Source organism: Chionomys nivalis, chromosome 9, assembly GCF_950005125.1.
Source record: "Chionomys nivalis chromosome 9, mChiNiv1.1, whole genome shotgun sequence".
In the NCBI taxonomy this organism is placed as follows: domain Eukaryota; kingdom Metazoa; phylum Chordata; class Mammalia; order Rodentia; family Cricetidae; genus Chionomys; species Chionomys nivalis.
Window position 1 is genome coordinate 26,350,629 of NC_080094.1, and position 24,187 is coordinate 26,374,815.

The following is a 24,187-nucleotide window of genomic DNA, read 5'->3' on the forward strand; positions in this document are numbered from 1 at the left end:
TTAGTTTAGCTGGGCATTTGTTAATGTTTTCTTTCTTTTTTAAAAAGATTTATTTATGTATACAGTATTCTGCCTGCATATATGCTTGCAGGCCAGAAGAGGGCACCAGGTCTCATTACTGACGGTTGTGACACCATGTGGTTGCTGGGAATTGAACTCAGGACTTTTGGAAGAGCAGGCAGTGCTCTTAACCACTGAGCCATCTCTCCAGCCCCGTTTTCTCTTTCTTTCAAAGAACAAACTCAATTGATTTTGTGTATTCAGTCTCCATTAATTTCTGCATGTTCTTTATTATTTCTTGCATTATTCTTAGTTCTCTAGGACCTTGAGGCGCACTGGTCTTTAATGCAAGCGTGTAGCTATGGCTGTGCTCTTGGATCTGCCACAGCTGTAGCTATATTCCAAAGGACCTGGTAAGCTGTGCTTTCATCTCTTTATTCTTCATTTAATTTTCCTTTCACTTGACTCTTCTGGTTTCCTGTATTGGCTTCAAACTAGAACAAAAGTTTAGAAAAGCATGAGAATCCTTTAATTTTATTATACCTAGGTACTGCCCTACCTGGAGTGTCAGTAGCCCATACAGGGCTGTAAGGACCTGTCCCTTTGGGAGAGATATTGAGAGCTGTTATTGAGAATTCTGTGGGGAGCTGAAGATATTTGGGACCTCCATTTTTTGCCACTAGGTCTCTGTCCAATTAAGGTGAAAGACATCCAGCCATTACCAGAAGTGTTAGGAAAGAATACAATATTCCAGAAAACATTAAGGTGGAAGGAATCATTTGGCCATTGGAGTCTTGCTGATGCCCATAATCCAAGAATTGGAGAGCAATTGTCTAGAATACGAGTTAAAAACAGAATAGAAAGCCCCACTAACAAGGAGAAAGGTACTGGTCCTACTGGGCGCTGCAAGATTTACCCAAAGCTCTGTAATATTGGATATGGTCAATGTCAAAGGCCAACTGGGGCCAAAGGTTTTCTCATTTTAGAGACAGCATTTGGATCTGGTCCACAAGTCCAGCAGTCTTCGGGAGCAGTAAGACCTTCAGTGTCCCGTTTTGTCACACCGAGGGCAAGAGGTCTTAGAGGGTATCTGGGTGACCAATCTGACATAGCATTTGTCAGCTTATTTCTCCTAGTGGAGGAGCTGGCAGATCTCAGTGAGTCCTCACACCCTTGTTCTCTCTCCCCAGCTGTGGGGGCTCTCTGTGCTTGCTCCCTCTTCCTCTCTAGATTCCAGCTGCACAAAGCAGAACTTGTATATAGCAGATGGTCCTGAGCACCGATGATAATTTTTATAATTTTCTTATAATCTCAGGAGTAGAGTAAGAAAGTAATCTGTCCTGGAGATAATCCCTCCAGGACAGAATAAGAATACTTCTGCAGAGTCTCTCAAAGGCATCCTAGGAAAAGACAGGTTTTCATTAGGTCCTGGGTGTCAACAGTTGCCACCTTGATTCCTGGGTTTCACTGATCATTAATCCCTCAAGAACACAGACAATCAAGTGTCACCACTGCTGTGTGACAATCCCACTCTGGAGAACCCACCATAGATGTTTCCAGTCCTGTAAGAAAGTTAGAATTATTTTGTGTAATTCAAATGCACATCATGTAGGCCCTAGGGTTTATTCTAGTCCTCTCAGTTCAGATCTGTCCATCAGAATGCTGACATTCCAATGAAGCCCATTATTTTGGGTGAGATGCTGAAAACACTCTACTTCAGTACCATTCAAAAAAACTCTGCCAGGCATGCCACACCCTTTAATCTCAGCACTCAGGAGAAAGGGGCAGGTGGATCTCGAGACCAGCCTGATGTACAGAGCAAGTTCGAGGACAGCCAGGAGCACAGAAGTCTCACTGCTGCCACCAGCCTTTGGGCCTTCATTCTTGCTGTTCCACTGACCACTCCCTGCGCTTTGCTGCTTTCCTGCTTTCCTGGCGTCTGCCACCATTTACTCACCTGCTGGTTCCCTTCACTGGATATTAAGAGCCTGCAGCGGCACTGCCCTATCTCAGGCTGCATTCACTCCTTGTACCCAGCATGCACTGGGTCACAGGACTGGCATAATAATTACAGGACACTCTGCAATTAACCAGATTTACTTTCCATAATAAGCCTTGGATGAGCATTGTTTTTGAGTATTAAAAATTGATGCTAAAATAGGAGAGTGTCCACCATTAGGCAGATCTGACCCTGTATCAGCCATATACACCATCAGCATGCTCTTCTACCTTTCCAAAAGCCACAGTGGTGTGTGCGCCACGTAGCTCACACTTATGACAAACCCAGCCTTTGATGGGTACAATACCCATCTGCCTGAGGCACACATCTGGAATCTAAGCAACTTGGATGATCTCATTACACACTCTGGGCAGAAGACAGGAGTGCTACCTTTGGCACTTTAATTTTAGCACTTTTTTTTAAATCTTTAGGTGTTTTATCTATGCATGTCTATATACCACTTGGTGCCTGGTCCCTATGTAGGCCAGAAGAGGACACTGGGATGGCCAGAACTGGAGTTATAGACAGATGTGTGTCACCACATTGGTGCTGTCAAACAACCTGGGGTCCTATGGAAGAGTAGCCAGTACTTTTAACCACCTGTCACTATAGTCTATGGGATCCAAAACTCTCCTCTGGCTTCCAGGACATCTGCATACATTCTGCACACACACACACATACAGTTAAGAATTTTTCTTTTCTGGGGGACGGTAGAACCTGAGTGGGAAATGGCATGATACTCTGGGACGATAGTGATCTTGATGGGACACAAAAATGTAAACAAAATACTGCCCTCTATATTTATTAGGGGAACTGAAGTGAAATGTAACAGAGAAGAAGGTATGTATCCAACATCAACAGTTTTAAAATAAACAGGCAGTCACCAAAACTATCATTTTGACAAATGTGATAAAATAACTTTTGGGAAAAATTAAAATGTAACTCTAGGCTATTACTCTAGAAATCTAAATTAAAATAATTTAAGGAAAGTATTTTTAAAAACCATTATTCAGACTAGCAAGACAGGTGAAGGTGCTGCATCCCCAGGACCCAGATAGCAGGAAAACTGGCTTTTGTAAGCGGTCCTTTGACCTCCACAAGAATGCTAAAAAAATAGAAAACCAACCATTATTCCAATGCTTGACAACCTCTGTATTTAAAATGACTAAACAGAACAATTTTTTTCTTTTCTTTTTTTTGTTTTGTTTTAACGCTTCGTGAATGAGTGCCATGCCAATCTTCTCTGTATCGTTCCAATTATAGTATATGTGCTGCCGGAGCGAGCACTTTCTTTTCTTTTTTAAAGATACAGGGTCTCAATATATAGACCAGGTTGGTCCGGAACTCAGAGATCCACCTGCCTCTGCCTTCTGAGTGCTGGGATTAAAGGTGTCTGTCACTACGTCCATCTCCAGAGCAATTATAAAGAATTTGTCAGGTTATTAAGGGACATCTTGGTGATCAGCGTTAATTCTCAGTAAGAGAAACATTACTGGCACCTACAGGATTGGGGAAGGGGAATGGAGAGGATAGGACAGGAAAAAAACAAGGCAGTCTTTCCACGCTATCTCATGAAGGACACACATTTAAATTCCTACATCCTCTCCATATTCATTCCCACAATTGCTTATAAAACTCCAGTCTGACTCTCTGCTGAAAGCAGGTTGGATCCTCTACTTCTCTGTGACAGTTAAAGGCTGTGAGAGACAGGAGGGCAGGACCCATGACCTAGCAGGTCCCAGGCAGTTCTTTTGAGTTAGCCTACCATCCCCACCCACCCACCAACACAGCCAAGGGCTATGCTGGCTGTCAAGATATAACCCTGGACCCTACATACCTACAATCTGTGCTAAAAGGGGCATGAGGCACCGTGCAAGCAACCACCATGACACAGAGCTGAGAAAAGCCAGCATAAAGCACTTTTATTGCAATAATAAAACTTGAAACGCATATGTGGTGCAGAGGGCAAGGGACAAAAGCATACTTTCTCTCACCAAATCACTACACAGGACAGCAGAGGGTGAGAAGGAACTGAGGGAGGAAAAGCCAGGAAGCCGAGATTAGCAGAGAGAGCCAAGCATCAGAACCCAGGAGATGCTGAAGCTGTGATGACCAGCATCATCTTCTTAGAGAACACTCAAGGATTTGTAGTGACGACTGGGCGTCCATTGGGTGGTGAGTCTACAAACAGCACCTTCAATTTAAACTTTCCATTAAAGTTCTTAAAATTTAGGAAGTGGAGCTTGGATAGTTACAAGATTACAAAAGTCCTGAAAATCCATTAGAAAAACCATAGGATGAAAAACAAATTAAGCCAGGTCACAAAGGCGGCTTCAGAGGTCCCTGCCGACCCAGGGACAGGGACTGTAGTGTCTAACACAGCAGTAAAGGGACCTGCTTTACAAGGCAGACGGTTTCAAAAGGTGGGAGGGCTGTCAAAGGCTCACTCCCTCCCTTCCCACTTCAGTTTGGGTAGGGCTTTCAATTTAACAAGACTTCCCGCACTGGAGAAAAATCCAGCCCTCAACAGCATCTCGTATCTGCTATGGCTTTGCAGCACAGCAGCAAGAATGTCTTAATATATAATAGATAAATTTTTCATCCAAAAAATTAAAATAAAATAAAATAAAAATTCTTGCAAATCCCACCCCCAACACCAATTCCTATTCTAAAGTTAACCCATCGCTTGTGCTGTTAATACTTGACAATATACTTCATTGGAAACCTAGATCTGAAAGACTGAAATTGAATCTTCACCCCAAAACAAAATAACTTGAGGTTTATGGCATAGTTTAGGTCAACACACACACAGAGAAGGAAGAGGACATGGAGGTGTCCGAAGCAAAGCCGAGTGACGGAACACATTCAGTCGGGTAGGTGTCTATACAAAGAGTGGTGGGCATCAGGAAAAGCTCCATATGGATTCGTGTGCACCCGTCTGGAGGTGCCAGATCCCTCCATGGCAGATCTGTTGGGGGACAGAAAATCTGTGAGTTCCACTAACTCATTGTTCTATGCGTGGACAGTCACAATATTATCTATCATGTCAAGTCCCGTCCTGAGCAGCTGAGAGGTCTTGAACCAGGCAACTTCTTAAAGCTGGAAAAAGCTGATGAATTGACTCAGTTACCCGGCAAGTAACTTTCTTGTGTCGACTTGCCATGAGTGGTTCATATGGCTTTTCTCCTGGTAACCTAACATTAAGTTTAGCTTGCTAAAAACAGAAGGAGGCCGCCCCTCCCACTCCTGATGCTGCTGACAACACAATGAGGTTCCAAAAAGCATCCTCACTCAGTCCCTGGCTGTGGCCTCTGGGTTCTAGGGGTAGAACAAACAGGAAAGTCTAGGTCAGCTGGAAGGGTGACATTCATGTGTAAAGAGATCCTAAAAGTCACAAGAAAAATGCCATACTACTAGTATGCTGAGCTTAATGTTCTAATAATGAAAGAGGGGACAGGAAAACAACTCGGGACCCTAAGGTCTCTCCCTAGGACTGCCTGATCTCAAGGCTGCTTCCTTGAGGCTGTTCAAGCTAACGCTACTCCTGCAAAAGTGTTTTTCTTACTAGCTTCTAGAAGAACAGGACAGAACAAGGCCAGAAAGAATTTTACTTCTAAATGTCTAAAATGCTAGCACTAGGAACTTAATTCAAAGAGCTACATATAAACAGCTGCGATCTCCACAAGCTCCTCAGCAACACATGCTGTCCTGTTCTTAGAATGGCCAGCTTTTACAATGATGGGCTGTCCCAGCGAGGGGAGAGGAGCTCCATAGTCTTTTCTGTCTGTCCTCACTTCTACCGAACACTGGGCCTAATAACAGAGCAGCAGTTAAGTACTTCAGCGTTAAGTACTCTTACCCATGTGCAAGGAGCTAAGGGAGGAGGCCACTTCTGTCATTCCAGTTTTAGAAGCTCCACATCAAAGACCAGAGTGGCATGTGGTGGGATGATGCCTGGGTGCCCCGTGGCTCCATAGGCATAATCTGGGGAGATTGTCAGTTTGGCTCTCTGACCCACACTCATCTGTGAGGAAAAAACAAGGATTAAACTCAGGTGGACAAACTCCCAATCCTTCCACAAGCCAAGCTGGTTCCTGGGTGTCCCTGGCATGAACAGTGTTGACCAAGACACCCAAGTGACTACAGCTGCACATCCAGCAGGCAGCACCCATACTGTGAAACACTTGGGAGGCTGGCAGTAACACTAGACGGGACCCAATGGCAATTAAAAACCTCTCTTGACTTTTTAGGACTTACTGATGTTATACAAATAGTTCTCATGCTGTGTTATTTGGACAATTAAGAAAGGAGGAAAGGGGCTGGAGAGATGGCTCAGTGGTTAAGAGCATTGCTTGTTCTTCCAAAGGTCCTGAGTTCAATTCTCGGCAACCACATGGTGGCACACAACCATCTGTAATGAGGTCTGGTGCCCTCTTCTGGCCTACAGGAATACACGCAGATAGAATATTGTATACATAATAAATAAATATTTTTTTTTTAAAAAAGGGGGGGAGGGCTGGAGAGATGGCTCAGAGGTTAAGAGCACTGGCTGTTCTTCCAGAGGTCCTGAGTTCAATTCCCAGCAACCACATGGTGGCTCACAACCATCTATGATGAAATCTGGCGCCCTCTTCTGGTGTGCAGGCATACATGCAGGCAGAATGTTGTATACATAATAAATAAATCTTTAAAAAAAAAAGGGGGGGGGAAGGCATGTGTTTATACAGATGCAACTTTTTCATTTAATCCAAGGATGTGGCAACTCTGTACACAGAAGGCTGACTGTACTTGGATTTAAAAAAAAAAAAGAAAGCTTAAACAAAAACAGCACAGATTCGACTCTGAGGACAGTCTACCATTCTGTACTATATTTAATCTTTTTATGGTGGATGGGGGCAGGATCTCACTCTGTAACCTAGTGTAGTATACGATGACTTCAAAATAACAGTAATACTGTTGCCCTTGGTTAAGATTATAGGTGTTCACTACCATATTTATACGTACATTCTTATAGTGAGACACTTAAAAAAAGATTGATTTTTATGGGAAACAAGGCAACATAACATATAATATGCTATTATTTGTAAAAATATTTACATGTTTATACTAATTAACAGAAGATATATTTAAAAGGGTATCTCCTCAACAATATTACTTTCTAGGTTATTCTGCTAAAAACCTATACATGCCCATGACAAAGGATAATGACCTCATACACATTCCCATACAATGGATTAGTCATCAGAAAGATCCCAGTGGGCTTAAGATACAACATGGAAATATGGCCATGATACTCTTAGACGAAAACGGAATCTTCCAAAATTGCACCTGTAGCAGGACCTTGTACCTGGAAACATGGAGCCAAACCAGCATCAAGAAATGGAGAGGGGCTATATGCCTCCCCCACCCCGTCCCTTTTTCCCTCCACCCCTTCTCTGTTATACACAAATGACCTAAAGATTGATGACACCTTCACTACCTGATGAATTAACCCTACAAAGGCTGTAACTGAGCCTACTTTCTAGAACTCGCCCTTCAGTAACACCTGCACACAAGATGAAGACTGCAAGACAGGTATGCAGTACTGCTTACCAAAATACTGGGAAAGACTCAACTGGCCTTCATTAGGGTTTTGGTTAACTGAAATATAGCACCCATGCCCCGCAGAGAGCATTCAGCTGTAAGGGTCTGCTCATGGTCAAAGTTAATGAAAGAAAGTAAACTCCAGGCCATTTTGTGCAGGTAAAGGCAATGAAAGTGTGCTAAACTATACAAGAAACCCCATGGGCCTGGAGAGATGGCTCAACAGTAAGAGCACTGGCTGCTCTTGCAGAAGACCGACCTGGGTTCAGTTCCCAACACCCACATGGCAGCTCACAGCCATCTCTAATTCTAGTTCCAGGGAACCCAGTATCCTCTTCTGACCTCTGAGAGTACGAGACACAGATGTAATATATATGTATGTATACATGCAGGCAAACATTCCTCATGCAGATAAAAGTAATAAAACTTTGCAAAGAAAGCAAGAATGACCCTCCCAGAGAGTTACAGGTGTGTGTTAGGCATATGCTAGGAAACAAGGCACAGGAGAGCCTACCTGGGCTACCCCTTCTTCCCAGCCTCGGATCACTTCCTGCTTGCCTAGCATAAACTTAAAAGGCTTGTTTCTGTCCCGAGAGGAGTCAAATTTCTTTCCATCTTCAAGCATCCCTGTTAAAAAAAAGTGCAGTTTTAACACGAGCAACCAAGAGAAATGACACAAAACAGTTCAAATAGCAACAGCGCAGGTCCCATCCTCACAGCAGTGCCAGTGCTAGAGGTCGGGTTCTAGCCTGGAGAACTGTGTTATCTCTGGAGGATTTCCTGTGGCCTCAATGGGCAGCTATGCAGTTGGCCTGAAGCCATGTAGTCTGTTACCTCACTCTGAGGCACAGCTACTACCCTGCTCTGGAATTAGAGTACCATGGACTTTCTCAATTGGTAATGTGGTTTCCTTTGCCCTGTAAGGGCCTCCAGTGCAAGAGGAAGTGGTCCCCAGTTTTGCCACAGTACACATGTAACAAGTACACAGCATCTTCCAACCCTGCTCTCATGGCTGGATAAGACTACATTGCTGCTCTCCATGGCAGGTGAATGAGCATTTGTCTAGAGAGGAAAATCCTCTCCGTACCATAGGGAAAGAAAGAGAGGACAGTTTTCCCCAGCACTCTAGTACTGTTTTATCAAAAACAAACAACAAAGCCAGGAACCTGAGTGCAGGCTAGCTCTTGAGTTGCCAGTCATCCTGAAAGTAGCAAATAACCTGGATAACTAGGGGAACTGAAACATGCTAGCATTCAGCCCGCTGCTGAAGCTCGTGTCTTCATGGCACATCCCATTTTAAAGAAGAACCTCTGGCAGGAAGTGAGGTAATTTGCTCAAGTGGCAAACTAGACAAAACCCTCATACCACGTTCCTTTTACTAGACTGCTTTCCCAAGGGTCAGGCAAACACAATGAAAGGGGAATCCCAGCATCAGAGCTCACAGAGTGAGCATCGTGAGAACAGAGGAGCAGACATCTGCGGCAGACATCTACAGCTCCCTTTTCAATAACATCCCTGCATGGTCTCTCCGGAAGCCAGGATCAGTTAGCTGGGATAGCTGGCCCTGAGCTCCTGAGGCTCTCACAATGCAATTCCGGGCTGGAGGGAACTAGTGGTGGAACCAGAACTGATATGCAACGCAATAAGGGTTCAAAGATCCATTATAAAAGAATTCTCCTGTGTATGTGTATGTGTTTATAGGGGTAAAAACCCTGATAAAAATCCCAACCTGAAAAACAATGTCAGCCCTGGCCGTAGACTGAGGAAACAAGAGATGAACTGAAAGCGTTATCACAATCGCCAGACTTCTAGACTTTAACCAAATAGGAAACAGGGTGGAGGCTGCTGTCCTGAACAGGAGTCCAGGCGGATGTCCTGGGAAGGGCTTCACTCTGCCTGAAGACTGGGTGAAGAACACAAAGGAAAACAGGACCTACCCCTTTTCTAAGTCTGTAGAAAAACAGGAGGTAGCACCTTAAGACTACATTTAGCTTACTCTTTTACCAGAATACCACTTGATAGAAGAACTAACGAGCAAGTCTATAAATGGTCTTTCTATCAGTAACGAGGAGATCAGCTTCCACACACATGCCCACTGCTAGCTCAAGTTCAGTCACAGGAATCACCCAACTGGGCCTGAAGTTAGGGAAAGAAACGCCAAGATTCTCAGAATCTCTGGACATGAGCAAGCCTTTCCATTCTGCTTATGAGACTGCTTTAACAGAAATAAGGAAACACCAAGGCTCTGTAGCTTACCTAAGGGCAGAGCCAAAACTGGGGGGTGGGGGTGGAACGGACCTGGCTCTAGCAAAAAGCTTTATTTAGTCCAGCAAGAACTGTGAACCATGAAAGATAACTGATAACCAGAAACAACCTCTTCCTGGCATGGGCTCCTTTGGGCAGACCTTGAGGTAGGGCCTAGGACAAAAGAAAGAGTAGTTCCTGGTTTTTAAGCTTAACTGTCTGTAAGAACCTGCTGAGGAAGATATGGTTCAATAGTTAAGAGCACTGGCTGTTCTTCCAAAGGACCTGGGTTCTGTTCCCGGCACCCACATAGTGGCTTACAACAGCCTTTGACTCTATTTTCAAGGATCTGAAGCCCTCTTTTAGTCTCTCTCTATATATATTTAGGCAAAATACCCATACATGAAACATAATTTATTTTTAAGAAGCAGGGGTAGGCAGAACTCAGTTCAAGGACAGCCTGGTGTACAGAGCAAGTTCCACGGCAGTCAAGGCTACATAGAAAGACCCTGTCTCAAAAACAAAAAAAGTTCAGTTAAATATTTTGAGAAAAACAAAACCAGAGGAGTGTCTGAACCAAGGCTATGAAATAGTTCAGACCCAGAGCCTCGCTCACTCCCGCTGCAGCATCAACTTTCTAGGAGTGGTATAGTCCAGTCCCAAAGACAGACTGAACCACTCTAAGCCTTTCTCTACACCAGTTCTAGACTGTGAAGAGCAGACATACAGGGCACTATGAGTCTTAGACTTATGTACTATTTCCTTTGTCTACCAGAGTTTCCTAGAAAAGTTACACATTATGAGTAAAGAGAAAAAGACCCAAGAAAAAAGCTCCTGGGTGGGAGATAATTCAGTTGGTAAAGCATAAAGTTCAATTCCTGAGAACCTCACTTATGGATGGATGGATGGATGGATGGATGGATGGATGGATGGATGGATGTAAAAGGTCTGGGCAGGATGGCACATGTGGGTATTCCCAGACTGGAGAGTAAAAACAGGATTCCTAGGGCTTCCTAACCACCAGTGTAGCCTATCAGCTCCAGGGTCAACGAGAGACCCTATCTCAAAAAATAAGGTAAAGAACTGAGGAAGACAACCAACTCAACTCTTAACAAATATTGTGTAAGGATGTAATGGTGACCTCGAGAAGGTCAGAAACACAATTCCATCACCTGTGATAAGAGGACCAGAGTCTATGTTGAGGTCCAACACCTACACGGTATGTGCACAAACGAGCACATGTAACTTATGTGTAATTACTACTCTCTTTTCAGAAGAACTTACTACTGCTTTGCCTAAGTTGCCTCAACTGACCAGTAGAAGGCAGGAAGCTCAGAGGAGCGCAGCTTTTCTCTGCCACTGAGGCCGTTAGCAGCCGTCTTCAGTGAGGGGTGTCTAACTCCCTTATCTTAAATGTATGTGGGACAGAGGAGCAAAGGCCTTATTAGCTCAGGAAGCAGGATCAATGCCTTATTCTCTTACGTTATTTCACACGAGCTGCTAAGGAAGGGGAACTATGCCAGCGCACAGTCATTTCCTGTCAAGTTTATCTATTTTATTTTCACGAGAAGAAGTGAGGGTAAGAGGTATTCTTTGGGGCTGAAGGATTGTTTCCCCAAAATTGAATTCTTTAAAAAAAAAAAGGGTATATTTTATGTATAAGGGTGCTTTGATTACATGTATGTATATACACCAGAAGAGGGTATCAGATTCCATGATAGACAGTTGTGAGCTGCCATGTGGTTACTGGGAACTATACTAAGGATCTCTGGAAAAGCAGCTTAACCACCAAACCATCTCTCCAGCTCAATAATTAAATTCTAAAGGCTACTTAAATATCCCTAGAGGTAAGGGATGAGTGAGTGTCATAATGGGCCCAAGCTAAAGGACAAAGAGGTTCTTGAAGGAAGAGACGCAGAGGAGCAGAAACGTCAGAAGGCATGAGTGTGCATGCAGCTTTCTGAGAATTATGCTGCTCAGCTTTGAGAGCAGATGGAAAACAGCAGATTTCACTTTCCACCAAGTACTGTCTCTGAACAGTCATCCGACCAGCTACCCTCCTCTCCACAATACCTAAGAGACAACTGACTTAAGACATTAGACACACAGTAAACTCTGAAAGTAGGGAGATAAGCAAGGCCATCCTCCAGTGGCTCCAGCTCACATCCTTGGGAATTTTCTGAGGTGGGAACAGGGATTGTCTTCAAGGCAGCAAGAGTCAACAGGACACACCACCTCTAATCAACTCCCTGCTCCACACATACAAGTTAGAAAATTGGGATACATACCCACACTCTATCAAATATTACTTCATCTTGTGTATGTTTGGGAGGGGGTTGTGCATGTCTGTGTGTGTTCTTGTGTTTGTGCCATAGTACACAAATGGAGGTCAAAGGACTACCTTAGATGTTAGTCCTCACCATCCACCTTGTCTGAGACAGTCTCTTGTTCACTGTTTCATACTACAGGCTTGCTAACCTGCAAGTTTCCAAGGACTCTGCCTTGATCTTCCATCTAACTGCCGGAGCACTAGGGTTATATGCTATCATGCCCCACTTTACATGGGATCTGACACCAGTACCTCTTTAAGTCACGAGCTGTCTCTCTAGCCCTTAAGTGAAACTTCAAAATAGATCATGGCCCTAAATGTAAACACCAAGCCTACAAAATTTTTTAGAATACATGGGGCAAAGAAATCCTTACAATATGAGACTAGGCAAAGATTTCTTAGATATATTATCAAAAAGCACATGTCATTAAAAAGGAAAAAAAAACAAACACTGAAATTCATTCAAAACTATTTCAGCCAGGCAATGGTGGCACATGCCTTTAATCTTAGCACTCAGGAGGCAGAGGCAAGAGGATTTGAGTTTGAGACCAGCCAAGTCTACAGAGTGAGTTCTAAGACAGCCAGGGCTATGCAGAGAAACCCTGTCACGAAAAACAAACTGAGGCTGGAGAGATGGCTCAGAGGTTAAGAGCACTGGCTGTTCTTCCAGAAACCCTGAGTTCAATTCCCAGCAACCACATGGTGGTTCACAGCCATCTATAAGATCTGGTGCCCTCTTCTGGCATGCAGGCACATGGAGACGCAGAACACTGCATATGCAATAACTTTAAAAAAAGTGTAAACATAAAAAAAAAAAAAAAAAAAACCTTTTTAGAAAAGACAAGCCAACCAGGAAGAAGATTCTATATACCCAGAGTATTTAAAGAACTACCAGATGTGGTTCCTGTTACCAGGCCTGGCTGCTGTGGAGGACTATGTCTAGGACCGTGGCCCCTGACACTAACTACCAAGGGCCATGTGGATGCTTGGGGTATGGCCAGCTACCCAAGATCATGCTAATGTCCAAGAGCCATGCTACCACTGGGGTCATACTGATCTGAATGACCAGAGCTGCCACAGGGTCATGGTGACATATGGGTCCAAGCTGCTGTCAAGGGCCATGTCTGAGTCTGTGGTCCTGCTGCAGCTGGGGTCTATGCTGACATCTGTAGTCTATGTTACCACAGGGGGCCCTTGGAACCATGCATGATGACATTTGAGGACCACGTTTAGCCTGCCCCACCCTTCAATGCCTCCTCACACACTTGGGAGAACTGGCCCTGATGGCATGGGGATAGGAGAGCTGGCTCTGTCTCATCTGAGGAGATGGCCCCGATGGCCCAGACTAACCAGTTCAGCTACCACCCAGGGCCTTGGGTTGGCCCACTGTAACATTTATTCCATCTATGACCTGTTGGCAGCACATGAAGAAACTGGTCCTGTGGAACAACACCCGCAGGATTGCCATTACTCGGAGATATCCTAGAGGAGTTTCAGTGAGGGTCCAGTGATGGTGGTGTACCAGACAGAATCAGAAGCCTTGAACTAGACCAATGACTCATTACAATGAACATTTGCAAATAAAGCTCCCAGTGCCACTAGGATGAATGAAGGTGTTGGAGAGGTGGGAAAGATTGTGGATCAAAGAGGTTTTTTCTTTTGGCCTTTAATTTTTTTTTTTAATTTTCTATTGGAGGGGGACAGTGCATGGGGGAAGGGTGGATATGGGGGAACTGGAAAATGAGTGAAACTGGGATGCATGGTGTGAAATTCCCAAAGAATCAAGAAAGAAATTATGTTTAAAAAAAACTACCAAGAATGAGGAAGGATGATTGCCAAGTTCAAAGGCCAATTTCAACTATACAACAGATGATCAAACTAAGAAAACAAGCCAATTGAGACAAAGCTTTGAACCTATACTTCACTGAAACAGATGTACACAGATGGCAAGTGAGCATATGAAAAGATATTCAATATTCTTAGTCATTACACAGTGCAATTAAAACCATCAGGAGGGATACTACTGATTAAAGTGAATAACTGAAAGACTGGCCGTATCAAGTACACACTGCTGGTGGAATATAAAACAGAGCCAACTACTCTGTTAGGACCTGAGTGTGAACATTTGTGTTCCATATGGCCCATTCTGTATCAGTATTATCCTAGAAATATGACAGTATACAAAGATTCTTACACAAAGGAACAAACTATCTATACATAGAAGACAGAAGAATCTTGAACACACCAAGGAAAAGAAACCAGTACAAGACTAATAAACACTACATATTACCATTTGTAAGGAATTTTTACATCACAAACTAGCCAGATGTGATAGTGCACATCTTTAATCCCAGCACACCAGGATGGCAGAGAAAGGAGGATCTCTGTGAGTTCAAGGCCTGCCTGGTCTGCATGGAGTCTAGCGACCCTGGCTCAAAACAAAATAAAACTGTAAACTAAGTTCTGTGACAAAAAGCATATTAGCTGCTAGGGAAGGAGACAGAAAGGAACTTCAAAATGATTTTAGCAGGACTTAAACTGTACACTATTGTGGTCTTCAGGACAGTGTTTCATTATATAGCATAGGCTGGCAATAACCCATAATCCTCCTGCCTCTGACTCCAGGTTGCTAAAATTCTAGGTATGAACCATTACACCCAGCTAAAACTGGACACTTAAAACATCTGGCATTTACTGTATGACAACTGTGCCATAACAAAACTTTAAAAGGAAAGTAGGGTGCTGATGATGGAGGTGCACATCTATACTGAAGGCTGGGGGAGAGTATTCTGAGGTCAGCTAGATCAGAGTGCCTGCAAAGACAGAAGGGAAAAAGGTAGGTAGTGGCATTTATTAACCTCTGCATATGCTCAGCTCCTGTTCCACACAGGGAATGGAAGTAGGGCAAAGAGAAAAGAAAAGGTTGAGTCTCAGCAGTGTTCCATCCCTTTCAACTCTGGAGCCCCAGTCACTGAAACCTGGAACTCCTGAGCAGTGAAACCACCTGCCAAGTTAGCGCCAGAATTTCCTAGAGGAAAAGCAGGCTCAGTAGGAATGAGACAACTGAGGCTACAGTTTACACACAGCAAGCTTTCCACTCTCAAGGCCACACGTATCTGCTGGCAGCAGTGGTCACTTTCATTTCTGATTGAACACAAACTCCACCTAAAGACAAAGTGGACTGAAGAGCTGCAGCTTCTCCGTTTCCAGTCTGAATTCACAGCACTCAGAGCTGACCTCAGCTAGAGGTTGCAGACCTGGACTCTTACATCGCAGTGGCATGTGGCTCAGCCCTTGGCTCCACTCGCCTCACTCAAGAACCAGCAGGACAGGACAAGCAGGAGGCTTCCATATTTAGCCCTTCTTCCCTATATGGCAACAGCAGCTAAGGGGTGCTTCTAAGAGTTTTACTTTCTAATCAGTGAGAAAAATGAGAAGAATTGGGGGTGTTCAATGTAAAGCACAAGACCACAGGAGGAATAAAGGCTTCCGCTGCACAAAGCCCATGCCACTTCTATCCCATGCAGCTTCTCGTTGGGAGAAATCAGACTCAAATCCTTGAGGAAAAAAGGGTTTTAGGGGGGAAAAAAAAAAGTTTGGAGGAAGATGCAAATGTATTTTCCGCACGCAAGCTAGGCAAGCAATCTATCAGTCACACCCAACTCTGGAGCGTACTTTTATTTACAAGTAATTGGCAAAAGAAAAGACATAGGCAGCACCTACCAAGCAGAGTACCAAAGTGCCGTAGGCTTTGCTCTCAGTGCTTGGCTCAAGCCAACAGTGAAGACCCACAACCAAGACTCAAATCCACGAGGTCCATTGATTTTTGTTTCATATTACTTTGCTTTGTGGGAGACAGAGTCCCAGTAAGCCCTCTACTGGGTGGGGAACATGAGAGAGACTCAAGAGACTCAATTCAGTACTTGTAATGACAGCTCATTCACAGCACTCAATAATCTTTGCATGAGGCTTTTACAGGTAGCATTTTACATTGACCAAAATAAAGGAAGCTATAAAGGGGAAATTTTAAACCCCTCTATTTAAAACACATAAAACCATCAAGTAACCCAAACATCTCAAAACCTTCAAAACCAAAGCAAAGTTCTTGTCATTTGCCAATGGGAGAAGGGCTTGCTAAGCCCAAAACAGGATGAGTTTCCAAAGCACAGCCAATACAGCTGAATGGAAGGGGGAGCCATCCAAAGGCAAATCAGTCTGCAGTTTTCCCAGATCAGAGTACTGACAGAGACCTGAGGACAGATCTGTTTCCCTTCCCTCTGTACAGACATAGAAACTTCCCAAACCTCTTTCTGCAATAATTTCTGTGTTAGAAAGACAACATTTCGTGAGTTTTAAGTTCACCAAAGGGAACAAGGGAGCAGTCAGCTGTTTGTGTCCAAAGTCAGTCATGGTGGTCATACTGATGATGTAAATGAACAGCATGCAGATCAGTGAAGTGTGGGTATGACTAGATCAGTCTAGCTGAGTGCTTGCAATGAACAGCGCAGAAAAGACAGAAAGAATGCTGCCACTAGTGAGAGACTGGAAAGGCTTGACATTTAGACTTCTCACAATAGACCTTATTTTAGTGTAAGAAAACAAAGACAAAATTGGTGTTGGGAAAACTCTACCAGACTCAAAGAAAAAGCAACAGTTCTTCATCAGCAAGTATCTGAGCTGTTTTAGCCCACTTCTAGACCCCAGGGACTGCTTCCCAGTATAACCTTCCTGTCCTGGGCTGCTTCCTACCACGGGTGAATGATATGGCCAGAGGTTTATCCCACCACTTGCATAGTCCACTAGGTTCAACTGGGAGGAAACACAGATTCAAAAGTCTTCAGAGTCAAGACCCAAAGTGGGAGGAGCTGTGCAAACACTCTGAATAACGCAGGTAGACGCGTCTCTCAGTTCCCACGTTAATCACAATATAAACGTGGTACACTGGAGACAAAATGCATTGCTCTAGGGTGTACTTCTCCAGACTGGCTGTGCCATTCCAACTTCCCTGCTCTGCTTTTGCTCTCCCTTAAGGACAAGCCTGACAAGCAGCTAGACACAGCCTTTGAAAATACAAACAGACCTTATTTTCTCTTGCTTTCCAAAGTCCTCCCATGGCTCTGCATCTGAGAAAAGATTCTAAAAATCCTTAGAGTAGCTCACAAGAGCTGCCATCTCTCTGATCTTGCTGGTTTGGTTCCCTCAAACTTCTCTGCTTCCTTACAGACTGCATTTACATCAGGTACACCCCTACTCCTTTGCACTTGCTGTTGTGCTCTGAATTCCTACTCAAATAGTCCTGTAGATTAATCCCCTAAATCCTTTAGTGATCTATTCAAAAGTCACTTTCTCACTGAGGTCTTTGCCATTTAAAATCTTGACCCTTTCCTGACCCTCTCCTTAGCATTAACGAGCAACACATCTTTGCATTAATTATACCTTTCCCACTACAGCTAAAAATGGACAAGGGTAGGAATTGTGTTTTCCTTCATTCTTAAATTCTTGATACCCAGTACAGTACCTTGCACACAGACACACTTAGATAATTCTTTCTTCTTGCCTGCCTGAGGGAAGGACACCTCTAAGATAAGGTACCACTTCTTCCAGGCAGTTCTGGCTTACAGGTGTGGGCTGCCCTAAAGGGATTTCAATGTCTGGCCACTTGCCCAAAACTCTCTCCCACCTTCAGACACCATCACAGATTTATAGAGGGAAGGCTGAGCTCTGGGAGTAGTGATATAAGTACTTTCTCTTTCTAGCCTAAAGGAAACAGACACACCTACCACAGTAGCAGGAATGTGGGAGTGGAGGCAAACGTAGCAGCACTTAAGCAGAGGAACAGAGGGACCCCCCCACCCCAGGGAGGAACTTCTGAGTTCAAAAAAACAGGCTTGCCTGAGTGGTCAGAGCTCTTGGGACAGAAAGTGCAAATTTCAAGGCACAAAGCCCATCCCACTGCAGTGAGTGACCCTCAGAAGAGCCAGAACAACTGGGGTCACTTCACTGAGTTTGGTCTGGGATACCAGCAGATCACTGTACATTGTATTGGACGTCACAAGAAGGAAAATAAGGAGGATGCCCTCATTCTTAGCAGGGATTCCTGCCTTATGAGGTAAGGATATTTCAAGCTAAGCTGGGAACAGTGGTGTATAACTTTAATCCCAGCACTTGGGAGGCAGATCTATGAGTTAAAGGCCAATATGGTCTACACAGTGGAGTTCCAGGATAACCAGAGCTATATACTGAGACCCTATCTTGGGGGGAGGGGACAAAACAAAACAAGATGGGATGGCCCAGCTAACCACTGGTTATAGAACTATGGATGTGTTCAGAGTGGACAGTAACAGCACATATAACAAAACGGCAACCCCTGTGCCACACAGGCAGCAGCTCTCGGACACATTATGGCTGTTTTCACTTTCCCTTCTTTGACAGGCTCTCGATAATTAGTGGCATCCACACAGGAGAAACATGCTTTGGGGAAGACAAAGGAGCCTCCGCTGTCCTTACCTGTGGAAGGAAGATATCAGTGCTTATGTAACTGACTTGGGGACTCACAATGCCCGAGGAAAGCAATGTTTCTAGAGCAGGATCCATTTTCATTTGCTAACACCTTACCAAGCTAAGGAAATCTGCGAGAGAAGCTAACCCTAACCTGTCCACGTAGCTAAGGTAGCACAGGCCAGCTGCACCACTCTCACAACTACTACCACCAAACGGCTTCCTCATGCACACACCCTGGGGTGTGGCTGTAGATGGACTTACTCCCCAACATCTCTGCACACTCATTTCTCCAGCTAGGAAACAGGAGGTCATCCTGGCTGGAGCCAACCACTTCCAACTTCTGTGTTTGAGACAAGGTTTCACCATGTAGTCTTGGTCAGCCTGGAACTTGCTAGGATAGACCAGATTGGCATTAAACTCATAATGATCCACATGCTCTGTCTGCTGAGTGCTGGTATTAAAGGTATGGGCTACCATGCTTCCAGCTCAGGGCTTCCAACTGCTTCAATCCTAAATGCATCTAAGTCTGACCACTCCAAGGAGTTTTGGGGCCAAGACAACAGCTCAACCTTGCTCCTACTCTAGATACCACAAAGGTATCTGGTACATGGAGCATAAGAAATCTAAGCACAGGGGGCTGGAGAGATGGCTCAGCGGTTAAGAGCATTGATTGCTCTTCCAGGGGACCCGGGTTCAATTCCCAGCACCCACATGGCAGCTTAACAACTGTCTGAAAGGGATCTAACACCAATGCACATAAAATAAAGTTAAATAAACCATAAAAAATATTAAAAAAAAAAAAAAAGAAATCTAAGCACAAGCCGGGCGGTGGTGGCATACGCCTTTAATCCCAGAACTAGGGAGGCAGAGGCAGGCGGATCTCTGTGAGTTCAAGACCAGCCTGGTCTACAAGAGCTAGTTCCAGGACAGGCTCCAAAACCACAGAGAAACCCTATCTTGAAAAAAAAAAAAAAGAAATCTAAGCACAGTATGAACACTGCCATAGTTGCCACATGCTTCTGCTCACAAGGTGCTACTACTATGATTTTATAGACAACATACAAAAGCCAAAAGAAAAACAACAATTTAATTAAGTTCCCAGAGCCCACTGATTGCAGAGACGAACACAAACCCAGCAAAGGATTTCCATCCTTGAGAAGCAAGCCTAACAGCATTACTTCTATCAACAGGTTGGGCTAGAACACTCTCACACGTGAGATACAACCAGAATACTATATATCCTCCAGAGGGAGAAGGTCAAAATCCATGTCAGCTCAAGACATGTTTACCTGACCCAGAGCAAGAGTGTTCTTATGGCAACATACCAAGTGCCCTTACTCCTATTGCCTACCACTCTTTCACACAATCCACTCCAGGCCCTGGGCCTTGCACAAGAACTCTTCCTCTAGATGGCCAGAGTCCACTACCAAACTTACTGTGCGTGATGCTGGGGGCCGGGGGAGGGCACTCATAGGGACTTTTCTACCTCTCCCCCTTTTTTGAGACAGGGTTTCTCTGTAGCTTTGGAGCCTGTTCTGGAACTAGCTCTTGCAGACCAGGCTGGCCTCAAACTCCCAGAGATCCACCTGCCTGTCTGCGTGCTGTGATTAAAGGCATGAGCCACCACTGTCCAGCCCTTTTCTAACTCTCTACATTAAAACTCCCTTCCCCATCCCTCTCTGGTTTACTCTCTCCACTGTGTCTCTGACTACCTGACACATCACAATGTCATCATACTGGTACCCCTTCTTGAGATCAAGACTGCTCTCACAATGGCAAGCACGTTGCCTGCTGTGGCTGAGTAAAAAGGGATATGCACTAAGGTAAGCCTCACAGCAACCACGAAGCAGCTGCGGGAGACAGGGAGGGAGGGGTTGTGGAAATCTACTTGGCCTTCAAGGACTTAAATGTGTAGCTTGCAATCCTACCTTCTCCCTCAGGTCGCAGCTCTCAGCAATCACTGAATTATCCTCAGAGGCACCACAGAGGCCTTCAAGGCCACGCTCATGCTGTGCTCTGGCAGAGGTCACAGAATGCTTAACATGGCACTAAGTCAGCCCTTATTGGCATTTTTAACATCACTGAGGTTGACGCTAGGGATGCAGCCCAATAGTTGAAATGTTTGGCTACCTGCAAGGTCCTGGGGTTCATCCCTGGCATTCAAGACTGGGGGGGGGGGGGGTTCTGGTCACCTTCCTTCCTTTCCTGTTTCTCTGGACCCATTCTAAACCGGCAGATACGGATACCTGTGTTAAAACTTGCATCATCAGGAGTATTCACCCAGCTCACACCTGAGTCACTCACATCCTTCCTCTCAGTCACTCAGCCAAACGGTCTGAGCCAGACATTGAGAAGGAAACAGCCACCACCAGCAAGCAAGAGAAAACCAGAGTTGAGAAATAGGGGCTTTCTCCTCCCGTCTTGGGACTCCACGACTTTCCTGTCTTTGAAGATCCTCTTCCTCCAATCTTAAAAAGCAACCTCTTCTGTTCACCATTCCTTCAAAATGGATTCTATTCCCAGTGACTTAAAAGCCTTCATGCTACGGATGTGATCTCACACAGTACTTCTACCCCCTTCTCTCACGCCCCCACAGGTCTCAAACAGGTTCTTCCTGGGAGGCTGGTGGCAAAGCCTCTTGGGAACAAAGCCACCCGCCCTCAAGAGAACAGCCTATTCTGTGAGTGCGAGGCACAGCTGGCTTCTCACTAAGGCGTCTTTGTGGAGCTTATCAAAATGAAATAAAAAAGAAAGCTTTTGTTTTAATCCGCGCCAGGGTCCTGCTGTTGTTCTGGGAACATGTGGGTGGATGCCACCCGCATGGAGAACACAGACTTGAAGAGGCATTAGGAGCCCTGATGCTGTTCTGGGTCCCACAGCCATCTGTTCTTTTAGGAAGAGGCTCCAGACACTCTATGGAGAGAGTTCACCAAGAGGCACAGCAAATCATTTCTGCCTATATGCTGGTACCTGGTTTTCAGCGGCAGCAAAACATAGGCTAGGCAAGGATGAGGGTCAGTCTTAAGAGACGGATGTAGTCAGGCACTATAGTGTGGCTACTGCTATCATGGGAATTCGGGGCACTGCCTACTCACCCACTTCCCTAACCCCTTAAACCAGTGTTTCTCAACCTGTGGGGTTGGGGGCCGAACAACCCTTCACAGGGGCTGCCTCAGACCATTAGAAAACACAGAGATTTTACAATTCAAAAGAGTAGTTATAAAGTAGCAACAAAAATAATCTTATGGTTGGGGGTCACCACAACATAAGGAACTGTGTTAAAGGGTCACAGCATTAGGAAAGTTGAGAACCACTGCCTTAAACACACGGTTTAAAAAAAAAAAAAAGAAAAAAAGAGCAACAATATTCTCTTTCAACTGGCTATCAAAGATGACTAAACTGACAAGAACTCCTCTGCTAGCCCTCCCAGACTAAGGTGCTGGCTGGAGCCCTACCACAAGGGCTGCGTTAATGTCCAAACACCTCGCGGTTTCTGTTCATGACAAGAGCCGGTTCTACCCAAAGATGGAGTTCAATGTTCCTTCCACTGGCAGTTTTTCAAAGGTTCTGGTCCTTAACTCCTTCCATCTCCTGCCCACTTCTCTACTCAAGTCACAGAAATAATAGGGCAGAGAAAGGAGGATGTGCGCTGCCTTTCCCCCCAGTAAGTCATTCCCCTCAGGAGAGGGATCCTCCCCTGATCAGGGAGAGAAGGCAACTTGAGCCTGAACAGCTTGGCCAGATCAGCCAGAAAAAACGGTGGGGGTGGTGACAGTGGAGGGGAGGAGGGAGAAGCAGAAGAAACAGAGGAAGGATGGGGAGGGGGGACAAAGGAAAGGGTGGGAGAAGGAAAGGAGGAGGAGGGAAGTCGATTCATATCAGCTGTGGCTACACCACTCAGCCTAGCTATGAAGTCAGAGCCGGCGACCCTCCCCCTCCCCAACCCAGAAGGACCTTGTAAGGGCATGGAGGAAAAGATGGTCCCAGGGCCAACAATCCTAATGGTCTTGATACCTGAATTCTGGCGGGTGTGCCCGTCTTTAAAATTTTAGTTACTGTGTACTGCACTCACGACCCCTCCGTTTCCTTTATTTTGAAAACGGGGGTGAGAAAAGTCTCTACTCCTAGAAAGGGGAGCGTGGGAATGCCACGGTGCATCCTTTAGTCTGGTAATCACTGCTACCCAGCTAAGATTTACAAATGGGTCAAAGAGAGAGAAAGAGATCCTGCATTATCTATTTCCTGAAGGGCACGTGAAACCACAATAATGACTTAGCAAGTGGGTCGTTTCCCACCCGTCCCAGAAAGGTGAATTCAAGGGTTTTCCCGGGAAGGGATAGCAGGGCAGACTAGGAATTACCTCCCCTTCTACTACTGAAGGGAAGACACTCCCTCCCCCCCCCCCCCCATCGCCCAAAGCACGGAGAAGGTATCCATCAGGCCTCGGAAACTGTTGAAATCTAAGGGAACCTTGCAGGGAGCATTTGACCTCCGCCAGGCGATGAGCTCGCCCAGCTTCCGTTTCCTCGTCTGGGCAGCGAGGACCCTGTAGCCCCTGGAGGGCCGCGCACCGCTCAGGGGGTACCAGACTGCGCCTGTCCGAAGCCCCGCTCGGCCCAGCGGGCCCAGCCAGTCCCTCGGGGCGCGGCCACCGCCCAGGCCTCGGCCGCCGGCCACGCGGCCGCCACGCCCCGACCTCCAGCCACCGCTTCTCCCCCCCTCCCCCACCCCCAGTGCCCGGCCCCACCCGACTCACCCGTGTAGTGCACCACGCAGGTCTGGCCGCGCTTCGGGAAGGTGCGCCCTGAGGAGAGAGACAGACGGCAGGTGAGCGGCTGCGCGTGGCGGCAGGGGAGCGGGCGGCGGGCGTCTACTCACCGTCTCCAGGAGAGATGGTCTCCACCTGCACTCCCATGGCGGCGGCGTTGGCGGAGGAGGAGGAGAAGGACGCGGGCGGCGGTGCGGCGGGTGGCGTGCAACCGGAGCAGACCTGGCTGCGGTTCAGCGGCTAGGCTTCGTCCCACGGCGTGTCACCTGCGCACGCGCGCGGCAGAGCACTGCACGCCCCGCCCTGCTTGCGCCGGGCGCTCACGTTTCGGAAGCCCCGGCTGCTGGGCGGAGGGACCGGAAGTCCGCGGGCCACAGACCCCGGATGCAGCTGCGGCGGAAGGCTCTCTGTGCTGCCTGCTGCCGGTTTTCCTCTGCGTTTTTGTCCTTCTGAGAATCGCAGTAATTACGGGTCACTTAGAGATGCTTTACACTAATTGTAAAGCATCCCTGTAAGGACGATAGCTGTGAGTAGGCTTTGTGTATGTGGAACCAAGTTAACATTCGTAGGTGGCCCTAGGTTCCGACACCTTGTTGGAAAAGTCAGTGTTAACACTGCCCTGCATGAAAGCCCCTTTTTGTCCATATATATAACACACACACACACACACACACACACACACACACATAATATGGAGATAGAGCCGGGCATGGCTGCGCACGCCTTTAATCCCAGCACTTAGGGCAGAGGTAAGCCTAGTCT

At 45.9% G+C, this 24,187-nt stretch overlaps 1 protein-coding gene and 1 pseudogene across 2 annotated transcripts; both read right to left on the minus strand.

Moving 5' to 3' along the window:
• Positions 1-238: 238 nt before the first annotated feature.
• Fkbp1a (FKBP prolyl isomerase 1A) lies at positions 239-23,727 on the minus strand. Of its 2 annotated transcripts, none has more exons than XM_057780242.1 (5): positions 23,536-23,727; positions 23,414-23,461; positions 8,098-8,210; positions 5,860-6,024; positions 239-494 (listed from the first exon to the last, which is right to left on the minus strand). In XM_057780242.1, the coding sequence occupies exons 1-4, from the start codon at positions 23,570-23,572 to the stop codon at positions 5,896-5,898; spliced, it is 327 nt and encodes a 108-aa protein (XP_057636225.1). In that variant the 5' UTR covers positions 23,573-23,727; the 3' UTR covers positions 239-494; positions 5,860-5,895. The 2 variants fall into 2 exon arrangements, with proteins under 2 accessions (XP_057636225.1, XP_057636224.1); XM_057780241.1 differs by lacking the exon at positions 239-494 and adding an exon at positions 3,898-4,968 and having other exon boundaries at positions 23,536-23,723.
• On the minus strand, positions 3,174-3,287 carry LOC130882160 (U6 spliceosomal RNA; annotated as a pseudogene).
• Positions 23,728-24,187: the final 460 nt, after the last annotated feature.